The 19598-nt window shown below is 41.3% G+C and overlaps 1 protein-coding gene across 1 annotated transcript; it reads right to left on the bottom strand.

Annotated features, from left to right (window-relative positions):
• Positions 1-2126: 2126 nt before the first annotated feature.
• Positions 2127-16561, bottom strand: ZNF674 (zinc finger protein 674). The gene is given in 4 exon segments (XM_059679099.1): positions 2127-3758; positions 10989-11084; positions 11404-11530; positions 16528-16561. Coding segments are annotated over 4 exon segments (1728 nt in total). The 5' UTR covers positions 16543-16561; the 3' UTR covers positions 2127-2268.
• Between the last annotated feature and the right edge of the window lie 3037 nt (positions 16562-19598).

The raw sequence follows: 19598 nt of genomic DNA, 5'->3' as shown, positions 1-19598 counted from the left end.
TGAATCTGTCTCATGCCATTTACCAACCATTGAGCTCCTTGTGGGAAAAAGTAGCTCAATCCATTGGTCTTTTCTTCACTTCTCTTATCTCAATAGTCTTGCCACTCAAGTCCCACTGTCTTAGCTCAGGGTTTCAGGGTTTCCTTGGATCCTAGAAGCCAACTGCAGTTCCTTGCCACATGGATTTTTCTCAGCATGGCTGCTTTCTTCATCAGGACAGCAAAGAAAAACTCTCTAGTCTGCCAAAATGGAGCTACATCCCATCACCTTTGCCATAATCTATTTGCTAGGAGCAAGTCTCAGTTCTGCCCACACTCAAGGGGAGAGCATTATATAGGGCAGAAATTATTGGGGTCACCTGGGGTATACCTGATAAAATTGCTGACAATAGGACAAGGAAAAGAGGGGAATATGAGCATTCACAAATATCATGGTGAATGAGATTTCTATCTTTCTATTGGATGTCAGAAGTCAGTTTTCTCATTACTTTGTGGTACTTTCAATCATTCATCTCTCCTAACCTATAAAATTTGTTAGCTGATAAATTATGTCACAGGATTTGGTGGTTACAAACTAAAAAACTATGGAGATGTTTTATTTTTATCAAAAAAATAACATTCCAGATATTAAAATAACAGGAAACATATTCTAAAGACACAAAATACATACTCAAAATCATAGACTCAATCACATGGAAAATGAATAGGCAATACACACATGCCCACATGCACACACACACACACACATGAAAATTAGGTCATTTTTAAGAGAATGATGTCATATATCAAAGACAAAGCTGAATGAGAAAATAAATGGAAAACAGAATCAAGTATATACAAAATTGAACAACTGGTAGTTTCTGGAGAAGACATTTTAAAAATCATCAATAATCCCAATGCCCAAATGATAAATAACTTAATAATTTGGAGTATTTCCTTCCTAGTTTTTTGTTCTTTGTGTCTACCTAGACCTAGACACATACACACAGCCCTAAAATATATTTTAATATAATACAAATATGTTTACTTATATATGTGCATATAATTTTACTCATAATAAAACTGCTATATTTCTACCACCCAGAATCACTTATATAAATGGTGAATATACATCCTCTATGTATTTCTTTACAATGTAAGTCATGCAGTATATTGTTTTATAATCTATCTTTTCACTTAACAGGATAATTCTTAATTGGTACATATTACTCCACCTTTTTGATATAGCTTTAATCAATTGCCCATCATTGAATAATCAATATTTTTGCTATTTTAAATAATATTGCTGTGACGGTAGATACACTAAAAATTAAAAATCTTTCATTGCCTCATAAAATCTTTAATAATAAAAGTGTAATATGCTAATTAGACCGGATGTCCTTCCGGGCGACCTTCTGGACAAAGCCAGGGCTGTGAGGGAAGCCCGGGTACTGGGAGCCTGCCAGCGGCTGGAGGGAAGCCTGGGTCCCAGATGCCATAGGGAAGCTGGTGCCAGAAGCCGGAGGAAGGAAGATGTACTCTTGAATGAATTTCATGCATCGGGCCTCTAGTGTAACCATAAAATGATTAACCTTTCTTAAAAGACAAAATATTATGTTGTAAGCACTGTTCCTAAGCAAGTTGTGTCAAAGCTTACTATTTGTCTTTTCTGTGTTTGCAATTCTGCACTGAATATACTGATAAATATGTGGAAGATCTTCTGTTTGATCTTCTCTCATGGATCATGCTGACTCATCCTTTCTCACTCTATTTAAGAAATACACTGGAAGTTTGCCCTAACTAGGATTAATATTTTATGCTTTATTGTACTGTTCTTTTAAAAATGTCATACTCTATTCCACAATGAATATATCTTAGTGTTACTAATGAGTGCTTATTTGCAGCCTCCGCACCTTTTCCACAATGTTTGGAACATATTTCTCTCATAATTTCTAAAAGTTTTATAAATTCATTAAATTTGTAGTTTTTCCACAGCATAAATACTCTGATAAGCAATGGCATTTAAATTCTCTCCAAAGGCTTTCCAACACCAAGGCACAGTTTTGACACTTTTGAAATCTTTGATATACAATTTTCCATGCATGCATAAGAATTCTGGGTGAAATATTGATCACATTTATTATATGCTTCTGCAATTATACTTTTTATTAAGTTAAATGAACATTAAATACTATATGAAGAATTTATGACCTTTAAGAGTTACTCCTGAGGATGAATTGATATACAATGAAGTATAACTGCTAGTGATGTTACCCCACTCTTAAGTATATTAAGAGGTTTTATCTCCTGACTGACTTCTCTGATGTTTAATGAGAGTTGACTTCCCACTGAAGGCTTTGCTACATTCTTTGCATTCATAGGGTTTCTCTCCTGTATGAGTTCTATGATGTACAATGAGAGTTGATTTCACATGGAAAGCCTTCCCACATTCGCTACACTCATATGGTTTTTCCCCTGTATGAATTATGTGATGTTTAATGAGAGTTGACTTCCTACTAAAGGCTTTCCCACAGTCACTGCAGTCATAGGGTCTCTCTCCTGTATGAATTCTCTGGTGTTTAATCCGTAGTGACTTCTTACTGAAGGCTTTCTCACATTCACTGCATTTATAGGGTTTTTCTCCTGTATGAGTTCATTGATGTACAATAAGGGTCGATTTCTCACCAAAGGCTTTCCCACATCTTCTGCATTCATGAGGTCTCTCTCCTGTATGAGTTCTATGATGTACAGAGAAGTGTGATTTTCCACTGAAAGTCTTCTCACATATGCTACATTCATAGGGTTTTTCTCCTGTGTGAATTCTCTGATGAACAGAGAGGTCTGACTTTCCCCTGAAGCTTTTTCCACATTCGTTACACTCAAAAGTTTTCTCTTTTGTATGCATTCTCTGATGTTTAATGGAGGTGGGTTTCTTATAAAAGGTTTGCCTGTGTTTATTGCATTCAGGTTTCTCACCCATCTGAGTCCTCTGATGCATAAGGCTTGACTTACCACGTTTGATACCTTCATAAAATGCTTGTCTAATGTGTGTTTTTTCATGTCTAATAAGGTGATATGAACTCTTAAAAGTTTTTGTACATTCACCACATACAAATGGTTTCTCTCCTATATGAGTTCGCTGATGTTTAATTAGAGTTGACTTCTGGATAAAGGTTTTCCCACATTCATTGAATTCATAGGGCTTCTCCCCTGTATGAGTTCTCTGGTGTGCAATGAGGGTTGACTTCTGGCTGAAGGCTTTTGCACATTCACAGCATTCACAAGGTTTCTCTCCAGTGTGAGTTCTCTGATGCACAGCAAGGTTTCCTTTCTGGATAAATGCTTTTCCACAGTCAGAACATTCATAGGGTTTCTCCCCAGTTTGAATTTTCTGACTTTTAAGGGCTTGCTTATGGTGGAAGGCTTTTCCATGGTGTTTAGGTTCAAAGATTTTCTCTGCAGGTTGAGCTTTATCAAGATTAGAACAGAAGCATAATTTCCAATATGCCTGATATTCATCATCTTTCTTTTTTCCATAGCTTCTATTTTGACTAAGAAAGTTCAAATTATGTTTTGAACATCTTTCCCATGAATAATATTTAAGGAGTCTTTGTCTTATAGAAACGAAGTCTGTGCTGGGATAAATAATTTTTCCGCACGTTCTTATTTCTTGGTCACTCGCATCCTTCAGAGTTTCCTGGTGTATAAATGTAGCTTGCCACAGAAATTTATCTTGGCTTTCCTTGTGGTTATCTTTCTGGTCATCAGCTTTCCAGAATTCTAGGGGGAAAAATGCAATAAATCATCAAACTTGTAAATGCTCCTACTACAATGTTCTAGGATAAAATTAATTCATAAACATCCCACTGAGAAGTCCTATCAATAGATTTGAGCTGATGTGGATGGACCCTCCCTATGCTCCTCCACCACTACCAAATGAAAAGGCAAATAAATGCTGGCTCATATTTAACAAAAATAATTTAAAACACAGTCAAGCTCAAAATCAAGAAAATAAACTTATTACATGTGAAAAGTGAAGTGGGAATTTAAAGTGGTGGGATGAACAGAAATTGAAGCTTGAGGATTTGCAGGGGACTCCAGACCATAGGGCACAAATGTTCAGGAATGTAATTTGCGCGTAAAGCTGGAATCACAAGGTGTTTCCATGCTTGTTTAACAGGAACTAGAAGGACTCCCCACTGGTCAAGGAAATTGAAAATAAGGATATTATCTATATAATAAAAGCCTAAGCGACTCTTATGGCAGAACGACCAGAACCAGTCGCTATGATGTGCACTGACCACCAGGGAGCAGGTGCAGGAGCTGCCCCCTGGTGATCAGTGCACTCCTACAGGGGGAGCACTGCTCAGCCAGAAGTCAGGCTCACGGCTGGCAAGTGTAGTGGTGGTGGCAGTAAGGAGCAGCGAGCAGGTGGGCGGTAAAGATTGAGGGGTCCCAGACTGCAAGAGGGCACAGACTGGGCTGAGGGACCCGCCCCCCCCCCATGCGCACTGGGCCTCTATTGTATAAGAAACAAAAAACCTAGCTCTGTAACCCAATTCAAGTGATTATCAGTGTAGTACAGCAACAACAATCTGAAAAATTAACCTGAAAATTGGTCCTGTTATTAGTAGCAATGGCAAATTTTCCAAAACTTTCCAACAATGTACATACCCTATATTGTTATGTTTTTATAGTTTAGGGCTCACAGCCCATCTATGGAAAACCAATTCTCACTGAAGAGCTCACAGTAAGCAATTAAAAACCTCACAAGGAAATGAATCATTGTGAGAGAGAATTAGCAGATACATTTAAAGATACTCCCACATTCCTAGAAATATAACTAGTAGAAACATATGGATTTTAAAATAAATACATTTTAAGTATACAAAAAAATCAGGTAAGAATTGGACTATGGGTTGAAAAATAGGAAATTTTTGGGAATACTATGTATTAAAAGGGTAATATGCAGATTGACCCTAACAGCAGAACGACTGGGAATGACTGGTCACTATGACACACACTGACCACCAGGGGGAAGATGCTTAATGCAGGAGCTGCCCCCTGGTGGTCAGTGCGCTCCCACAGGGGGAGTTCTGCTCAGCCACAAGCCAGGCTGACGGCTGCCAGCACAGCGGTGGTGGCAGGAGCCTCTCCCGCTTCCTCAGCAGCACTAAGGATGTCCGACTACAGCTTAGGTCTGCTCCCCGCTGGCAAGTGGACATCCCACGAGGGCTCCCGGGCTGCCAGAGGAATGTCTGACTGCCAGCTTTGGCCCGATCCCCCTGGGGAGCGGGCTTAAGCCAGCAGGTGGACATCTCCTGAGGGGGTCCCAGACTGCGAGAGGGCACAGGCTGGGTTAAGGGACCCCCCTGAGTGCACAAATTTTTGTGCACCGGGCCTCTAGTATAAATATAAAAGAATATATAGGTGTTAAACTAGAGAGGTTGAACTAGTCACAGATAAAGACAGATTTAATGAATTAGATGACAGCTTGAGAAATAACACAAAAAATGTAGCATAAAGAGCTAAGAAAATAGAAATATGTTAAGAGAAATAGAGAAATGATAAGTTTCAACATAAGTTTAATATAAAATCCAAATGGAAGAACAGAGAAAATGGAGAGAGGCAATATGCCAAGACATAGGTTAACAAAGAAGCCTTGAGAATGCTATACTTAGGAAGACCTCCTTGGGAGGTTGGCCCTTGGCTGACATTTGGGAATTTGGAGTTCAGGAATGTCCCCACCATTCCCTAAGAGATAAGGCTGCTCGTACAAACCCTGTGATTTATGCTGAACATCTCCTTTCCTTCTGGGAGTCTGGCATTTTGGTATGTGCTAAGCGAAGTTTGTGTATCTGACCAGCCTCTAAGAAAATCTGAGGGTGGTGAGCCTCTAATAGTCTTCCCTGGGCATAAACATCACACAGGTTGCTGAATTTCACTACTAGGAGAAGTGTGCCCTGTGTGACCTTTCATGGGAGAGAGAAAGCATAAGGGATACTATACATGAATTCCTCCAGAATCTATTACTGTTTTTCCCCTTATGATCTAATTATATATGCTCACTTCATCATTGTAATAAATTTTAGCTGTAAGTACAACTATATGCTGATTCCCATGCGTCCTTCTCAAGAATATCTGAATCTGGTAGTGATCTTGAGAGCCCCTATCTAGGTTTAAAAAAAATCAAAAATATTAAAGAATATTTTCAAAGTCCTAAGAGAAGCTACATTTTATAACTATTCCTAGATAAATTATTTCAAAGAAAGATGACAAATATAGACATTTTTGGACAAGAAAAGACAGAGAATTTACCACAGCATGGCTAAGAATAATGCTTGGTACTTGAAATATTCAGGAGGAAGATGGCCAAAGGGGAAAAGGGCGGTAAAGAAAATACAGCAAAAGCAGAAAAAAAGAGGTAAAGAAAAAGCAGGCTATATAGAAAATACAAACAAGTAAGAAATACAAATATAGTAATAGCATAATAAATATTAACTAAAAGCTGACCATATTAAATTGTATTTTTAAACATCAGCTCTTTGCTTCCACAAGACAATTAGAACAAAATGAGAGAGAAATGTTGAAAATAACATTATAGTAAAACAATGCTTAATATTATACAAAACAGAATGAACTTAATGCCAAAAGCAAATAAGGTCAGAATATGAACATATTATAAAGAAATTTCATTTACATAGATGCAAAACTCTTAAGCACACAAGGCAAATTGAACTTATTTATGACAGAAAAGACATAATACACCTAGTGATATTGAAAATGTACATACCCTACCAGGTATTCCACTTGTAGTTACACCATAGACAAATTCTGCAAATGTGAGTCGGGATACATGTACAAGAAGGGCAACAAAGTATTAGAAACAACCAAATGCTCACCAATAGAGGTATGGATTAATGAACTGTGATACTCAGACATTGGCATGCTATACAAGAGTTAAAATGAATGAACTAGTAAATATAACATATCAGCATAGGTAAAGCTCAAAGTGCAACACTGAATACCGAAAGCAAGTTGTAGAAAGACGCCTATTGTTTGAGAACACTAATCTGGTAAATTTACAAAAAGAATGTTATATTAATGATAGATATGTAGTAAAAGTATAAAAACAAGGATTAGAAGGATACTCACCATATTCGTGATATTGTTTGTCCAGGGAGGGAATGAGGGGAGCAGGACTCAAGAGGGGAAAAGGGGAAAAGATTTCCCTTTAAATGAAGTTCATAGTTTTCACTACTACACGAAATTAGACTTTTTAAAAACTAAAATGAGATTACCACTGACCCTCAAAAATAAAAAGGATAATAAGGGAATATTATCAACAACTATATGCCAATAAATTTGACAATTTAGGTGAAATGAACAAATTCCTTGAAAGGTACAAATTACCAAATTAATTCAAGAATAATCTGAATAACCCAATATCTACTAAAGAAATTGAAATTGTAATTTAATACCTTCTCACAAAGAAAACTCCAATCCCAGATGCCTTCACTAGAGAATTCTATCAAACATTTAAGTAAAAACTAATACCAATTTTACACAAATTCTTCCAAAGAACTGAAGAGATGCAGGAATACTTCCAACTCATCTATGACTTCATTATCTTGATTGTGGTGATAGATTCATGGGTGTGTACATGTCAAAACTTATCAAATTATACACTTTAAATATGTGCAATTTCTTGTATGTCAATTATACAATAAAGGTGTTAAAATAGCTAGATCAGTTCTTAAAGACTGTCATAGCATTTGCAATGATCATATTCGAAAAATAAGCTATCAAATTAATGATCTAAGCTTCTACCTTATGAAACCAGGAAAAGAGAAAATTAAATTCAAACTAGCAAAAGGACAGAGATAAAGATAAACCTAAAATTAATGAATTTGAGGTTTCTATGTCTGGCTACAATGAAGTATGTCTATTGATTATTTCAACTAAAAACTTTGGACAAAATATGTAAAGCAACTGCTTGAGGATTCTAACAAGTAAACAAAAGCGGGGAGACTTGAAGGTGAACCAGAAAGTGGAAAAGCAGCCCGTACATCACTCAGTTTTTTTCACAAAACTTTGTCCCAATGGCATATGAATCTCCCTAAGACATGAGCTCATCCAAGAGCTGTGCATGCAAGGAAAGCAAAGCTTCATACAAAAACTTTAAGAACTGAACTAAACTAAGATTTAAACCACAACTCAAGTCTGAGACCAACACCTGAGTAACACGTGTGTGAGACAGACCTAAAGCAGGACAGTGAAGGCTTTGAAAATTGTACCAAGACTTAAACCATCACTCAAGTCTTACATTAACTCTTGAAAGGTTCATACACAACACAGATCCAAAGAAGCACAGTGAAGGCTTTGAAAACTGAATTGACTGTAACCAACACCTTCAGATGGTGAGATGAAACTGGTGGTCTGAATCTAACCAGGTTAATTACATGATAAATGAATATTAAAACAACAAAATAATCACCAGTATCTACGATAGAATCCAAAATTATCCAACATAAAGAACCAGCAAATTAAAGAAACTAAAAATAAAAAATTTTTAAAAGTTGCGAAGGAGCTGGGGAGCAGAAGGCCAATGTGTAATTGAGCTAAATCCTTGTCTTTCACAGAAGGGTGGCAAAACTAAACACTCCCAAGAATTAAAAACAGAAATCCTGAAAAGAGGCTGCACTTGGAAGTGTGACTAGAAACACACTAGGATTACTCTGAATAACATACTGTTCAGAACTCCTACATAACATGAGCCTCCACTACTTTTAATATCTTACTAAAGGCCCAGTACACGAAATTCGTGCAGGGGTAGGGTCCCTAAGCCTGGCCGGTGATCAGGACAGATCTGTGGTGCAACCGGCGGGGCGGTCTGGGGGACCCCCACTGGCACCCACATTGGCTGGCCTGGTGCCACCCACTTGCTGGGCCTGCCCCCCCCCCCCCGCTGCTGCAGGTCACCTCCCTCTGTGGGGCGATGCAGAGCAATCTGGGGGAGGGTGGGCACTGGCACTTGCCTTGGCTGGCCTGGGGCCTGCAGGCTGGGGTCAGCTCCTATGTTGAGCATCTGCCCTCTGGTGGTCAGTGCGCATCATAGCGACCAGTCGTTCCACCAGTTGTTCTGCTGTTTGGTCGATTTGCATATTAGGCTTTTGTTATATAGGAAGGAAGGATACTTTTAAAAAATATTTTCATTGATTTTAGAGAGAAACATTGATCCATGTCCTCGCATATGCCCCTGGACCTGGAATCGAACCCAAAACTTGGGTATGTGCCCAGGAATAGAACCGGTGACCTTTTAGTGCACAGGATGATGCTTAACCAACTGAGCTACACCACCCAGGGCAATATTGTATGCTTTTTATATAAGGGAATCAGAACTCCAAGGCTGGACTGTGCCTTTAGTTTGCTTTTCCTCCTTCCAGGATAAGTTGAGTGGGAAGGAAGTACTGATAAGAGGAGGAATATGAAATAAGAATGAACTCACAGTCATTATAATCCCTGGAAACATTGGAAGTAGGAAAAGGCATGCCATTAGTAGACTGGAACTCCCAGTGAATCTCTACAAGGCAGTAGATATGGGAATGACTGAGCAATGAAGAGGAAATTGTAGCCCAAAATGTCCCTGGGAGAAGCTACAGAGTGGTGGGTGTATGTCTGCACAGGAAGGTTCTGAGGGAGAGGTTGCCTCTGCCCAGTAGGCATGGGCTCTGGGAAAGGCACCCAGGAGTCACTTGGGATCTGCCGGGTCAGTATCTGACTATGGCTGTAGCTCTGACACTAATTTTCACAGAAAATTCAGATTCAGTCAATTTGAGGTGCATTTCTACTTAGAGCCCAGGCCTTGACCATGTTGCTAGTCCATGAACCACACTGAATAGTAGCAGAATTCTAGACCAGTGATGGTGAACCTATGACAAGCGTGTCAGAGATGACATGCGAACTCATTTTTTTGGTTGATTTTTCTTTGTTAAATGGCATTTAAATATATAAAATAAATATCAAACATATAAGTCTTTGTTTTACTATGGTTGCAAATATAAAAAAATTTCTATATGTGACACCAGAGTTGAGTTAGGCACCAGAGTTGAGTTAGGGTTTTTCAAAATGCTGACACGCCGAGCTCAAAAGGTTCGCCATCACTGTTCTAGACAGACTTATTTGGAGTAGGCACACTGAGTGGCCACTGTGAGTGGGGGAGAAAGAGGAAAACTAACATCTGAAGAATGTCTGAATCCCCATTAGGGGTGCAGAGCAAAAATAAACAGATAAAGGGAAAAAAAAGCAGCTCTATCCAGGACTGAGGTATGGATCACTGAAGCTTGCCACCATAAAGTAATGTCCTCTCCAGTTTTTAGTTCTTTTTTTTAATAAACAGATAATACAAAAGACAAAAGAGTTGAGTGGGAAGGAAGTACTGATAAGAGGAGGAATATGAAAACCAGCAGTCACAAGTCAGTTTTGGAAGAGTCTGAGAGGAAATAAGAAGAGAAAATAGAGACCTGTGTGAATGTTGACACTGTTCACTCACACCGTGAGGGCAGGAAAAGACAAGTGGGTACCTAGTCTGATAGAGTTGAAGGTCATTAGCAAAGCTTTTTGTCCACACTGATTCTATTAAACCAGGTAGGATCATTTCCCTGAGGTTGAAGACAAGACTCCAAGTTTCAGACTCAAAGGGACCACCATATAGCAAATAAAGAGGAAACATCACACCTGCATCTACTTCTATTCTGATGAAAATATAAATGCTCAAGAGAGTGAAAGCCCTGAAGGTGCCAGAAAAGATGAAGAAAAGGCTTAGCACTTCTCACTAGGCAACCAGTGTATGGGGGGGCATCCTGTGGATATCACAGCAACTCATTTCAATCTGAGTCCTGTCCTTAAGGCTAGGGCTCTGAGAAGAGCTCAAGGGCATGCCCAAGGCCAAGCTCTCACTGCTCTACTGTGTTCTCCTGGCCCTGTCCTGACTGGCAGGCACATGCTCACCTGGGCAGCTCTGTATTATGGGTTCTCCATCTTCCCTCCTGGCCTCTTCTCCTTGTCCGAACCTGAAGATCACATCTGGTGTATCCACCAGGTATCCTGTGGAGGTGAAATGACACAGGACTTTTTTATTAATGCTGGAGGCAGTCTAGAACCGAGGCCCATCCTTGCAGGGTGAAGATGGTCTGGCCTCGGTGACCATCCCATGAGCACAGCTATTTTCCCCTCATGCAGAACATGCACATAGAAAGCAAGAGCACAAACATACTGTGCCGGGTGCAAACAGGAGTATAAATTCTTGACAGTGAGCCTTAGGCCTGAACTCATTCAGGGCTTCAGACACCCCTGAGCATGCAGCAGCCGAGAGAGGGAGATATGAGTAGGGGTATTCTAGCCACACCATGGAGCAGTCCCTCACCCATAGAGACCACGTGGCCGTAGTTCTCCAGCATGACATCCCTGTAGAGGTTCTTCTGAGAAAAGTCCAGTTGCTGCCACTCCTCCAAGGTGAAGTCCACAAACACATCTCTGAAGGTCAATGATTCCTACAACAGCACATTTTTCTCTAGCCCAGAGTGATGCGCTCGGGGGACTGGATATATATGACTTGTATCAACTGCCTACTCTGTGCCTATCCTAAGTATTTCGATCCTTGCTCCCATCCAGAACTCTGACAGATGAAGACAGTGAGGCACACACAGTGCAAAGTTACTCACCCCAGGTCACGCACCTAGGAATTAGGGATTAAAACCCAAGTGGTCTGGTTTCCACACCCACATTTTTTTTTTTGGTTAATCCTCAGCAGAGGATATTTTTTCCATTGCTTTTCAGAGAGAGTGGAAGGGAGGGAGGGAGAGAGGGGTAAGAGACGAGAGAGAGAGAGAGAGAGAGAGAGAGAGAGAGAGAGAGAGAGAGATGAGAGACACATTGGTTGGTTGCCTCCCACCTGCACCCCAACCCAGAGCCGGAAGTGAACCTACAACCCAGGGCCTATCCTTGACTGGGAATCGAACCTGCCACCCTTTGGTGCACAGGCTGATGCTCTAACCACTGGCCAGGTCTCCACACCTACATTTTAACACAGCACACTGCATTGCCTTCCTCTATATAATTGTCCTTATGCTGTTCACTGTCCACAATTTGACATAGTATAGGATATAAAGTGTTTATGTAACAAAGTTATTTTAAGCTTTATGAAAAAACAGATCTTACCCTGGAAATTCATTCTTTCAACCCATATTTATTGAATAGTGACCAGGCAGTTAAGTTCCAAGGATGTGAAGATTAATAAAAACAAACACCTCCTGAACAGAAGGAGCTTCAGCATAGCAGAGGTAAAAGAACAACAGAAACTCATATATGAGAGAGAGGGAGGGAGAAAGAGAAGGAGGGAGGGAGGGAGGGAGGGAGGGAGGGAGGGAGGGAAAGTGAGAGAGAAGGAGGGTTGTCAGCCCTCAGAGGACAGTGACAGAGAAGACTATGAACAGAGGAGAGGAAGATGTAAATTCTCCTTGGGGCTGACACAGAAGACTTCACAGAGACTACAGAACTAGAACGGTTCTAAATGCAGCTACTCAATCATGACTGTGAGATAAGAGAAAATATATATTTGGTATTTGCTCCCTGGTTCCTGGCACAGAGCTGTTAAAACCCTTATCATTTCCTAAATGATAAAATCACTAGGAACACCTTTTGTTCTAAAGAGAAAGGACCGGGGCTGGAAATGGAGTTAATAATTGAGTGTATGTATGAGGGGAGGCCTTGAAGAAATTCCTATAGTAAGGGATTCAGGGAGCTTCCAGGTGGGTGGACATACCCACATACAGGGAGGGTGACACCCCCACCCCAACTCCATGAGGACAGAAGCTTCTGCACTCAGAACCCTCCCAGGCCTCACCCTATGTAGCTCTTCTTCTGGAAGCTCATCTGTATCCTTTATCATAGCCTATGTTTCCCTGAGTTCTGTGAGGTACTCTAGCAAATTAACCAAGATGGGGAGTCACTGGAACCTCTGGGATCTATAGCTGCTTGGTCAGAAACACAGGTGTGGTGGGCAGTTTTGTGGGACTGAGCCCTTAACTTGTGGGATCTGATGCTATCTTCAGGTAGTTAGTGATAAAAATAGATACAGAAGCAGAGCAACATCGAACAAACTGTCAAACTACAGCGGGAAGGCCGGGGAGGGTTGGTAGTGGGGGTGGGGGGGTAAGAGATCAACCAAAGGACTTGTATGCATGCATATAAGCATAACCAATGGACACAGACACTAGCGGGTAGGGGAGGCCAGGGGAAGGTCAAGGGGGAAAAAAAGGAGACACATAAGACCACCAAGTGTTGGTGTGACAATATAGGATCCAGAGTGTAAATAAATGGGTTATTGGTCTCTGACAGGAATCCGGGCACTTAGAAGAGTGAGTTTTTGTTTGGTGGTGACAAGCCAAACATAGACCTTCCTTTGTTTACCTCAATCTGCTGACCAGGCCAGACACAGACCCTCCGGCTTCCTGGTTTTTGGTGTGTGTGTGTGTGTGTGTGTGTATACAACCCTGGGTGATTTTGTCTTCCAGGGAATAGTTGGCAATGCCTGTAAAGTATTGTAATACTTTAAGCAATTAGAAATAAAATAAAGATTGATTTGTGGTCACACACACAAAAAAAACAAAATAAAAAATAAAATATATTGGAGAATGTAAAAAAAAAAAATTGAGTTAGACTGTAGGATACCCAGTGACAAAGAAGTGCTTGCTGTGGGGAAAAACCTCCACACATTTGGTGACCAGAAGTGGCAGAAGGGAAGTGTTCTGTGTGAATAGTGAAAGAGACACAAAAAGGAGAAATACAGGAAAGAAAGACATGGTGCGGAAGAACTGGCTTTTCCCTTATACAGAAGGGACTCAATGGGTTTTTCCTTTATAACGACCAAGGGTTCTACTCTTAGCTAATCAATCATAAACACACACACACACACACACACACACACACACACACACACACACTAAAAACCAGGAAGCCGGAGGGTCTGTGTCTGGCCTGGTCAGCAGATTGAGGTAAACAAAGGAAGGTCTATGTTTGGCTTGTCACCACCAAACAAAAACTCACTTTTCTAAGTGGCCGGATTCCTGTCAGAGACCAATAACCCATTTATTTACACTCTGGATCCTATACTGTCACACCAACACTTGGTGGTCTTGAATTCAAGGAAACATTTTGCACCCACAGGGCTCCAATAGGCATTCCATGGCATCAGTTTTACTTAGCTCTGCAGAAGAAGGAGACAGGAAGCAGGAGTTCTCAGAGCAGCTCACCCTCTCCTCTCACTCCTTTCAAATGATAGCTCAGTTGCTAGGGACCATGACCTCACTAGAGAAGAGAGGGGGCCACCTGGCTTAGAAGCCTTAAACTGTCAAAATTTAAGATTCACAGCCTTTGACCTAGAATTCTCACCTCTAGAAAGTTATCTACCAGGTCAGATATGGCTACAAACTGAAATGTACATGGATATGTATTGCTATGTTGTTTATGGCATCAAAACATCCTAAATGTACATCACAGAAGGTAAGTATGTAATGGTATTTCCAGGCAGTGGGGTATCAATCAGCCACTTTGTAAATGGAGTACAACCCTGGGTGATTTTGTCTTCCAAAGAATAGTTGGCAATGCCTGTAAAAATTTTTCATTGCCATGTGGGGTGGGGTGCTGACATCAAGAGGGTAGAGGTCAGCGATGTTGCTGAATATCTCCAATGTATACTCAAGCTCCCTACAATATAGCATTATCTGGCCTAAAATGTCAAGAGTACCAATTTGAGAAAACCTGGGGCTGGCCAAATACAGTGAAGGGAAAATGATCATGAAAAGTACCAGAATGTGCTGTAATATATGAAAAAGAAAAAAAGATTTTTATTTCAAGATAGGTACATATGCATACCTGATATCTAGAAGAATGTATAAAAATGAAGGAGATGAGGGGACAGGGGAACAGGAAGAATTCTTTTTCACCTTTTGTTAAACAATGCTTTTGTTTGAATTTTTATCATATGTACAAATTACTTTTTAAAATGCTCAATTCAATGCATTAATGCTCTATTTAGAATATGGTTTTAGAATTTTAGTATGCATATGCTTAAGTAAAAATGGTCTATGATTTACATCGTAGTATCTTCTTCAAATGTAAGGTTAAGTGGCTTCATAAAATGAATTGAATTCCTTTTTATCTTTCAAGAGCCTGGAAAAGTTGAACATAGAAATGACCAGGCCTTTAAAATTTTGTGAAAGTAGCAATTAACCTAGGATTTGGGAGGGCAAATTTGAAGTGTGAATACCTTTGATTTAAAATTCCAACTCCCGCCAAAACCGGTTTGGCTCAGTGGATGGAGCGTCAGCCTGTGGACTGAGAGGTCCCGGGTTCGATTCCGGTCAAGGGCACGTGCCTGGGTTGCGGGCACGTCCCCGGTGGGGGATGTGCAGGAGGCGGCTGATCGATGTTTCTCTCTCATCGATGTTTCTAGCTCTCTGTCTCTCTCCCTTCCTCTCTGTGAAAAATCAATAAAATATATTTAAAAATAAATAAATAAAATAAAATTCCAACTCCCAGGTGTATTCTCCATAAATATCTGCACTACTGGATATATACCTAGAAAGTTGTTTAAGAGGCACTGTTCATAAAAGAAGAAAATTAAAAACCTAAGTATCCATGAATAGAGAAAAAGTTAAATGATACATCCATACTACAAAATAGGAACTAAAATAATCTTTATGTATTGACTAGAGGCCCAGTGCATGAATTCTTGCATGGGTAGGGTCTGGCTGGCCTACCCCGATCGGGCCAATTGGGCTGGGGGAGGGGACACGGGAGGTTGGATGGCTGGCCCCACCCCCGGTCGAACTCCCTGTCGAGGGGACAATTTGCATATTAACCTTTTATTATATAGGATGAGGAACACCACCTGGAATATATAATCAGATGGGAAAAGCAAGATGGATATGGGAGCTGGATGGCATTGGTGCAAGAACGTGTACGACATTACATATGTATCTGTTTTTAGTTAATTTAACTGATGTAAATGCATCCACACCATGCTATCACCAAACTGTTAACAGCGCGCATCTTGTGGAAGAACTGGAGGGAGAAGAAATGGGACTGTTTTGCCTACTATTTTTCATGAATATTAAAACATTAAGCATGGATTTTCTTTCATTATTTTCAACATAAAGAAAAGGCAAAAGTGAACTGGAAGTGAAGAAATGGAAGAAGCCAGATGATTTTAAGTATTTAAACAATCTTCTCTGAGAAGGAAGAGAAGAAAGATGAGGTGAATTTCTCAGAGGAATAAGATGAGAAAAGTATTTGTCTTTTATCTTTTCTTATTCTTTTTTTGGGGGGGGGGAGGGCAAGGATTGGAGAAACCTGAGGTGCACGACAGGTTGAACAGAAAACAGCCAGAGCGGAGGGGATTAACAGATCTTTCAAGGTTACATTAGAGATTCTCCAAAGCTGCCCGAAGTTCACTGGAAACAAAGTAGGGGGGAAATGAGGCACTCACCAGAGACATGGCCATTCTGTTCAGCTCTGGACAAAGGATGATGGAGATCTACAAAGGTAGAATTAGGAAGTTCAAGATCAGTGCAAACAGCCATGAGACCATAATCATCAGCCTAACAATAATCACCCTTGCACCCTGGGTAGAATAATCTGGAAACATGGCCTGGAGCGCCCGCCAGTCTATTCCCTTGAGATATTGCTAAGCACTTGTGGATTTTGCACATGGAATTTTCCCCATTTCCTGGACAGATGTATAACTTGTGTTTAAAAACATCTACTCAGAAGCTATTAATAACCTGGTACCTCCTTTCTCTCAATAATTCTATTCCTGGAAATTTATCATAAAAAGGCAAATACAAAGAGTACAAAGCTGCAAGGATGTTAGTGTAGTTGTTTCCACCATTCAAAAATTTGGACTCAACTAAACCTCCAGCAAATGGAACTCCATTAAAAAGTAAGAAATACAAATAGAAAAAAAAATACAAATAGTAATACCACATGGGCTTTAAAAATGGTGTGGAATCCTATTTTCATTTCTTTTTTTAAAAATATACTTCCATTGATTTCAGAGAGGAAGGGAGAGGGGGAGAAAGATAGAAACATCAATGATGAGAGAGAATCATTGATTGACTGCCTCCTGCATGCTCCCTACTGGGGGTCAAGCCCACAACCCAGGCATGTGCCCTGACCGGAATCGAACCTGGGACCCCCCAGTCCACAGGCTGACACTCTATCCACTGAGCCATCCAGCTAGGGCCTGTTTTCATTTCTTAACATGTTTAAAATCAGGTTACAAAAAGCAACTGCAGTGTGATCCCATTTGTTAAGCAGTATGTGTGTACTAAGGAAGAGCATTCTGGAAGAGCATTTATTGAAATGTTGACAGTTACCTTTGAATGGTGATGTCACCTTTCCTCTTTTGTTTATTTGCATTTCTCAGTTTTGACAGTGAATATTAATTACTAGCCAAATAAAATTTAAAAATTATTACAAATCCCCGATTATCACACTGAGCCCTAGAGGTGACAGACCTTGAGCAAAGTTTGGAGGACAGGGATGTCTTGCTGTGGTTTGGAGGAAACGAGACAAACAAGGGTTAAGAGGGCTGGGAGGAGAGGAGCCCAGCACTGCTCAGTTCCAATGGAGCTGGAAACCACTGACTTTGTCCCCTGCGCCCTCTGCCCTTCATGGGGCTCACCCCACCATCCCTTCCCTCTTTCTCATGATTTTGATTTGATTCCTTGTTGGGCAGTTTTGCAAAGAAAGTTTCAGCCAGGAGCTTTGGTGTGGAATAACCGTTATTACAATCCCCGTGGCAGCATTGAAATAACAGGGTTTAGCACTTGTAGCCTAATAAGTCATGCTCTCAGGCCCAGTTACAGTAGCATCAACAGAAGGCAGAACTGGATGGTAGCATACCTAGCAAGGACTCTGAAGTTCCACAAATTTAAAAAAAGGGAAACGCTTCCCCAGTTTCCTAGCTGTGTGACTATGGACAGGCTCCCGAGCTTTTCTGTTCTTCCTCTCGCTCTATCAAATGAAGATAATCGTAGTACCCACTCATAGGGCATTTACTAGGCACTCAATGAATCCCTCAATCACTCGAACTCCGCAGTCCGCCCCGCAACACACATCGCAGCCCTGCTCTGTCGCTGGACACCCTCCCCCTGAAGCGCTTCCCCAAGTCCGCCTCCCCTTACCTTGCTCGCAGGAACTGACAGCTTCTCGCAGTGAACAACAGGCAGCGGACTCTCACGCCCTCGGGGTCAGGGGTCAGCGGAGCACTTCCGCTCCGGCACCCTGTTACCCCGGAGCCCGCGGTCGGAGCGCGGCGGCGCAAGCGCAGAACCGGTGCGTCCCAGCTTCCCTGTCCCCCCACCCGCAATGACCGACATGGCGTCGTTAGGGGACAGTGGATCTGACGTGGTTCTCTGCCACCATTTTCCGCGAGGACTGGGGAGAGGTCTCTGGGCGGCGAGAGGCAAGCGGGCTATTCTGGCGGCCCCTTTCAAAGGGTACCCTGGGGACTCTGTGTCCCTCCATCCTCCCAAAGCCACCCTATCCACTTCCTTCAGCTCCTCCGAACAAGAACAATAGCGACGCCTGCTGTTCACGGTGCGCAGGGGCCCAGGGCTAGTCCCCCAGAGTCGGGCTGTCCTTTCAGGCTCAGGGGTCAGTGGGCAGGACTCAGGGCCAGTCCTGCAAGGGTCCTGGAGGAGGACCTGGGAGCCGCACTTAGCTGTGGGGAGGGTAGCAACCTACACAAACGAGGGAGAAACTCTGACGCCTGGTGCCCTGAACTAAATCCAGCGGCCACAATTTCAGGGACCCAGGAGAATCTGGCTTCTGCTCTTTTGAAAACTCAGCATAGAGTAGCAGACAGCTGTTCTCTCTAATGCCACTGTAGGCACCTGGTAAGTGGTGACAGTTTTCATTGTCTTCCCCACATATTAGGAACAAACTGGTGCCATTGCAGTACCTGTCCTTACTGTAGAATTTCCCTTTGCCATTTCCTTGCACATGTATGCCTATGCCTGCCACCAACCTTGCCCAGGATCACCACTCAGATCTAACTGAAAATGGTTTTTAAATGGCAGTTAGGTTTCTAATTAAGCGAAAATTCCTTGTAAAGGGTAATCCCAACAGACCCAAGTTGCTCAATTTTTTTAACCTACTTAACATCAAGAGTTGGACTTGTGACAGTTCTGTCCAATAACGAGCAAGTGGAATTATATGGAGAGGGCATCTTTCTCAAATAAAACAAGCAAAGCCTGGAAAGGAGTTTTACTTAATCATTAACCTCTTTATTCTCCCTTATTCTTGCTTGGAATGTAGATAATATCTGGGAGTAGGCCAGTGGTCTTGTAAGAACCAGGCAAGAAACATGAGAACAAACTAACAAGTGGTTAAATAGTAACAAACTGGGTCCCTGACAGGATCATTACGCTACTAGTATTATATCAGTCACAGACTGGCTATCAACAGACTCCTTATTAAATGAGTTCATTAAACTTATTGTTTTCCTAGTCAATTGGGAACCAACTTTCTGTTATTTGCAGCTGAAACTATTTC

Source organism: Myotis daubentonii, chromosome X (assembly GCF_963259705.1).
Source record: "Myotis daubentonii chromosome X, mMyoDau2.1, whole genome shotgun sequence".
In the NCBI taxonomy this organism is placed as follows: Eukaryota; Metazoa; Chordata; class Mammalia; order Chiroptera; family Vespertilionidae; genus Myotis; species Myotis daubentonii.
Note: the sequence above shows the minus strand (reverse complement) of the source record. Positions and strands in the feature narration are given on the sequence as shown.